Source organism: Balaenoptera musculus, chromosome 4, assembly GCF_009873245.2.
Source record: "Balaenoptera musculus isolate JJ_BM4_2016_0621 chromosome 4, mBalMus1.pri.v3, whole genome shotgun sequence".
NCBI classification, from domain to species: Eukaryota; Metazoa; Chordata; class Mammalia; order Artiodactyla; family Balaenopteridae; genus Balaenoptera; species Balaenoptera musculus.
Genome location: NC_045788.1, coordinates 27,875,932 through 27,881,760, shown reverse-complemented (window position 1 = coordinate 27,881,760; position 5,829 = coordinate 27,875,932). Strand labels below are relative to the sequence as shown.

At 54.6% G+C, this 5,829-nt stretch overlaps 1 protein-coding gene across 1 annotated transcript; it reads right to left on the bottom strand.

Moving 5' to 3' along the window:
* Positions 1–1,116: 1,116 nt before the first annotated feature.
* Positions 1,117–5,046, bottom strand: ZIC1 (Zic family member 1). The gene is made up of 3 exons (XM_036850523.1): positions 3,972–5,046; positions 2,372–2,535; positions 1,117–1,687 (listed from the first exon to the last, which is right to left on the bottom strand). The coding sequence occupies exons 1-3, from the start codon at positions 4,951–4,953 to the stop codon at positions 1,490–1,492; spliced, it is 1,344 nt and encodes a 447-aa protein (XP_036706418.1). The 5' UTR covers positions 4,954–5,046; the 3' UTR covers positions 1,117–1,489.
* Positions 5,047–5,829: the final 783 nt, after the last annotated feature.

Genomic DNA, 5,829 nt, shown 5'->3' with positions numbered 1-5,829 from the left:
AAAATTAGTTATGGCCATAAATGGTTTAATTGAAGACAGCAATTTAAAATATGATATTGTAAATCTGCAACTTGGTTTCAACTCGGGGAATTTAATTTGGGGGACAGCAGAACCCTCGGCTGCAAGTTCATTTGCAAAGCTGCAGAGCGAGCCCTTGAGCTTCTGACAATTCGCCTACATTAATATTGATGTCGCCTGCGCAATCTATTTCTGTTATTTTTATGGTTGTTATTCTATGTCTGCAAAGGTCATTTAAATTATACTGCGACCGAAAATTTGTTTCATAAATTTTGATATAAATACTAATTACACCCTCTCGGAGAGCCAGCAGGGTAGCGTTCATTTATCACGTTTATACGACCTGCGATGACAGAAAGGGAAGACTGGTGAGCTTTTCCCAAGACCCACTAAGGCTGGCAGAAGAGGCAGCAGGTTGCTGGGGGTGAAGAAGAAATTCCTACCACAATCACTGAGATTTAAGAATCTTTAATAACGTACGAAAGGTTACCAAACAGTTCTGGAAACTAAAGTGTACATACGAGTTCTTCTAGCCATAAATATTGAATAGCTGTAACATGAATAAACCGGCCCTTTACATGCGGATAAATATGGAAACTAGGAATTATATACATTATGTGGTTGTATCTTTTGCCAAAAGCAACGGACAGTTATAGTTTATATCTTTTTTTAATATCACTTTACATAAACAAATGGAACAGTTTGACACGCAGATCCAAGCTCGTACTATACGAATTCTTGACAGGACGTGAAAACAACATTTTACTGCACTAAAGTACTTAGACTTTGGGACGAAATGTTTGCACTTTATACAAAAAAAGCACATTAATACCAATAATATTCTGTTAGATCGACGTGGAGACTGTAATCGTACAAAGTAATTCACATTTTGGTACACATTTACTAGAACATTCTTGCCATTCAGTACAAACAGTTGGCTTTCGGCCGCCCACCCCTCCCCCTCCCCCTCCCCCCAGCCCCTCCCCCCTCCCCCAATGCAAAGACCACAACGCCACGATCCCACCCCACCCCCCCGTTCCAACCAAGATATAACTATATACAGAATCCAACAGTACAGTTTTAAGCTAATAATTCTGTATTTACAAGAATGCAAAGAAGAAAGAAAAAAAAAAAAAGCCGACTCCCAGAGAGCCTGTTCAGATTCCCAGGAGAAACTGGCCCTCGGGTTTGGCGGCATTTGGTCAGGCGACCGCCTTCTCCTCCACCCCCCTCCCACCCCTTGGCTACCAAGCCTTTGCCAAACTAAGAAAAGAAAATTAAAAAAAAAAAAGTAAAGGTTTGGTGCTTCTCTCTTACTCGGTCCTGGGTCTATCGGCAGGTTTAGAAAAAATAGGATTAGGGGGTGGGGAGGGGACTGCTTTGATGCTCAGGGTTCTTTCAGTAATATTTTGTATGTGTGTGTGTGCTCAGTCTCTTAAATAGGGTTTTGTTCGGTGTTTTGTTTCTGATTTTAAACGTACCATTCGTTAAAATTGGAAGAGAGCGCGCTGTGGCCGGCTGTGTGGTGGACCGCGGAGGAGGAGGGCGACAGGGAGCTGGTGGTCGGGTTGTCTGTGGAGGGAGACACGATGGTGGGCGGCGTGGAGGACTCATAGCCCGAGCTGGCGGCCGGCGAAGGTTGCGAGCCCTGCGAGGAGGATTCGTGGACCTGCGGGAATAAAGTCGCGTTTTTACGGAGATAAAGACCCGCCGCGGCGGCCGCCTGGGGGGGGGGGTGAAGGCCGAGCGCTGCCTCCCCCGGGAGCCCTGGATCCCCTTGAACTCCAGGGAGGCCAGACCCGCGGGACCTGGGCTTGGTTGCCCCGCCTCGGCCCTGCAGAGGCTGGGCTCCGGGGAGGGACAGTGCCCCGGGGACTCAACAAAAGAAAATATCTAGGGAGGGGGAGGCTGGATATGAGGCCAGAGCCTGAGATGGTCCTCACGGCAGCCGCTGAACGTTGCTTGCTCAGGGTTAGGTGAGCCAGCGCTCAGGACCGCGTGCAAGACCCCAGCTCTCTGCCCAACGCTGCCAGCCAAGCCGCCATGGCCGTAGCTTCGTCAGAATCATCACGCTGGGGCTGTCCTGGCTCCCCATCAGTGGCGGCCTCTGCTACAGTGCTCACTTCTTTTGATTTTTATTATTAAACAGTAAATTTAGAACGGCCTTGGGTGCCCCCATCTCCTTTTCCAGCTCCTGCCCTCTCTGCCCAGCCCCAGTCAGCAGAGAGGAATCGTGGCCTTTCCGCCTCTGCCGGCTCCTGCCACCGCCCGGCTGCCACTCGCCGCCCGACCCCGGCCGAAGAGCTGAGCGGGCTCTTGGCTCCAAGGCGGGCGGCGAGAGCGCGGCGATTACCTTCATGTGTTTGCGCAACGAGCTGGGGTGCGTGTAGGATTTGTCGCACATCTTGCAAAGATAGGGCTTGTCACTCGTGTGCACGTGCATGTGCTTCTTGCGATCGCTGCTATTGGCGAAGCGTCGGTCGCAGCCCTCGAACTCGCACTTGAAGGGCTTCTCCCCTGGTGCGAAAGGCAAGAAAGAGAGAGGTCTGGTTAGAACAAACCCCGCGGCTCTTTTTAAAAAATTAAACAAAAGGAAAAAATAAAAACAAAAATTAAAAAGGCAGCGGCCCAGGGTTAACACTTTGCAAGCTCAAAACCCGGATCTTTAACAAAGTCATATATCTGCATTGGAATTTTAAACATCTGAACTAGTTTAATCCTTAATCCAATTAGATCCAGATTTTATTATTATTTTATTATTATTATTATTATTAGTGGTCGTGGTAGTTTTTTAGATCCCAGAGTAGCAGCAGGTCTGGCTGCTGGTTTTGAGGCCCGGGGCTATACAGAGGACTTCAGGCAGCTTCTACCTAGCTCTAGGTTTCTAATTTTCACATTCCGGGCTGATTCTCCTGCTGTTTTGCTCTTCTCTCCTCCCCTTACCCCCTCCCCGACGCTCCGCACCCCGCTCGTCGCCGCCCCCACCCCACCCCTATACACACTCACATTTTATAGGGTAATCCGGGCCGAGAGCTCGGCGCCGCAAATTCTTCCCTGGCTCCGGCGTAAAACGCCAAGTTCCAAACGCAGTACTCAGAAATCACCCGGGCAAACCAGGACAGGGAAGCAGACCGGATTCCCGGCCTTGTTGGCCCAAGAGGCCCAGAATGGCCTGCTCGACCCACACTAGAGCCCTGAGCTCGCCGCGAACTTTTCTTTTAACTGCTCCCGACCGGTCTATTTATTTTTAAAGGCCAACTCAGGGTATTCGGTGTTTCGAAAAGTCCTCATAGAATCTAATTGACAAAACGGACTTCTCCGCCTTCTGCTGACTTTCCCGACTCCTGAAGCCTGCTCACAAACAAGTCACTACTAAAATCGGGGCTCTTTAAATATGCATAAGCCTCCTCAGGCCCGATTGACTTCCTTTCACCATCGCCACCCCCTCCTTTCTGTCTCTTTTTGTTTCTTTCTGTGCCCCTTCATCCGATCTCCTCCAATTTCCTCAGCTCCTTCCTTTGGCAAAGTCCTCACTAAGGTGCGTGGAGAAGGGATGTTGGCCGAAAGCAAACGTTTAGATTTGCCTGCAGCTGGAGCGGCTGGCGCCTCCGCTGCCGCTGCCGCCGCCGCCGGGAGCCGGCCACCTCTCACGGCTTCGCGCGCACCAAGGACTCCGCAAAACCGGGTTTGTCTCTCAGCTCTCCCCGCCTTTTTTTAGTTCTCATTTAAAAATCTATATCCCTAGATCCCTCTAATCCGATCCTCTCTGTACTTTACCAGAATTTCAAGCTTCAAACTAAAAACCAGCGCACACTTTCTCTGTCTGCCTGCTGGAATCTGACTTCCAGACCCAACCGAGGCCGGGTTTGTGCGCCCACGCCGCTGACTTTTGGATTTCGGGTCCCAGGCCTGGGATAGGGAACGAGGGGTGTCAAGGACAGCCGTTTCCGTACCTGTGTGCGTCCTTTTGTGGATCTTTAAGTTCTCAGAACGGGCGAAGACCTTGCCGCAGCCAGGGAAGGGGCAGGGGAAGGGCTTCTCGCCCGTGTGCACGCGGATGTGGTTGACCAGTTTGTATTTGGCTTTGAAGGGCTTGCCCTCGCGCGGACACTCCTCCCAGAAGCAGATGTGGTTACTCTGCTCGGGTCCGCCGACGTGCTCCACCGTGACGTGCGTGACCAGCTCGTGCATGGTGCTGAAAGTTTTGTTGCACGACTTTTTGGGGTTGGCCAGCTGCTCGGGCTCGATCCACTTGCAGATGAGCTCCTGTTTGATGGGCTGGCGCATATAGCGGAAGAAGGCGCCGGCGCCGTGATGCGCGGCCATGTTCACGTTCATGGGCCCGTAGCCGTGCAGCTGCGGCGCGGCATAGTGCTCTGAACGCGGACTGGTCACCTGGCCATACTGCTCGGGCCGCGGGTACATGTCCCCCGAGAAGCCAAGCCTCATCTGCCCGTTGACCACATTGGGCGATGCATGGCCCGCCGCCTGCTCGTGAAGGCCGGGGAAGAGGAGGTGGCCCGCGGCGTCCGTGTGGCCGTGTGGGCCCCCGAAGCCCCCGGCTGAAGCAGCGAACAGACTGTGTTGCGCGCTGGCTGCAGCCGCCGCGTCGCCAAAGCCCCGGTTACGGAACAGAAAGTCCCGCGTGGAGTTGAAGGCTGCGCTCGAATAGGAGCCGACGTGGCCCGGATGGTGGTGATGTCCCAGGGCCGCCGCAGCCGCGTAGCCGGGAGCCTGAGACGTGAAGGCCGTCTGGCCCGCGGAGGCCAGCTCGTGCGAGCTGGGGTTGAGCTTGAAGGCACCCATGCCGTCGGCGAACGGGTTGATGCCCAGGCCCACGTCGCGCTCGGCCACGTCGCCCGCCGAGTGGTGGCGGGACGCGCCAAAGGTGGTCACGCCGATCGCGGGGTACTGGGGGCCGGCGTCCAGGAGCATCGTGGCTGCTCGGGGCGAGCCCCGGCCTCCCCCGCCCCCCCCACCCTCGCCCGCCGAGGAGGGAAAATTAGGAGGAGGAGGAGGAGGTAGTGGAGGAGGAGGAACGGGAGGCGGAGGAAGAGGAGGAAGAAGAAGAGGAGGGAGGAGGAGTCGACCCACCTCGCGAAGTCCTAGCCCGCAGGCAGCGGCGCGGCGCGCCGGGGCGCCCGCCCGGCCAAGCGCGGGGAAGCCTGACTGCTGCGGGCCGCGAGCAAGGCGGGCTCCGGCGCCCGCCGAGCAGACCCCGCCGGCCCGGCTAGCACTTTCTCGCCGCTCAGTCTCTGCCGAGAGGACCCCGCGTCAAGGCTGCCCAGGGAAAGGCATGGAGCATCTCAGCCCCCCAAAAAAACTTCCTCCCGGATTTGCAGCATAGAGGAATGTGAGCGCCGGAGCAGCGACTGCTAGCCCTCTCTCCGCCTCGCGCCGTACGCCCCTCCTCACTTCTCCACTAGCCCCTCGCCCTTTTCTCCCTCTCTCTCTCTCTCTCCTTTCTCTCAGGCTCGCCTCCTCGCTCCTTCACTCTCCTTTTTCCCCCTCTGCTTTTTGCAAAAAAAAAAAAAAAAAAAAAAAAAAGGGGGGGGTGGAGGGGGAGAAAAAAAAGAAAGAAAGAAAAAGCCAAAGAAAAGGCGCAAATCATGCACAATATTGTCTTTTGCGGTTTATCTTCCTGGGGAGAAACTTTCACCTCCTCAGCCGGGCGGTGAGCGCGAGACTGATAGCAGCAATCATTCCTGCAGATAAATGAATTGAAAGGACGACACCGTCCCCCCCTTGATGAATGGGAGCAGGGGGAGGCGTCACGTGCTGCCGACGCGGGCGCCCATTGGTGTGCCCGCG

Excerpts from the sequence above, each read along its gene's own strand:
- ZIC1 (XM_036850523.1), bottom strand. The coding sequence starts at position 4,953 with ATGCTCCTGGACGCCGGCCCCCAGTACCCCGCGATCGGCGTGACCACC. Across the intron at positions 2,536-3,971 it reads CCACAAAAGGACGCACACAG|GGGAGAAGCCCTTCAAGTGC; the intron begins GTACGGAAACGG and ends CTTTCGCACCAG. Across the intron at positions 1,688-2,371 it reads CGTTGCGCAAACACATGAAG|GTCCACGAATCCTCCTCGCA; the intron begins GTAATCGCCGCG and ends TTATTCCCGCAG.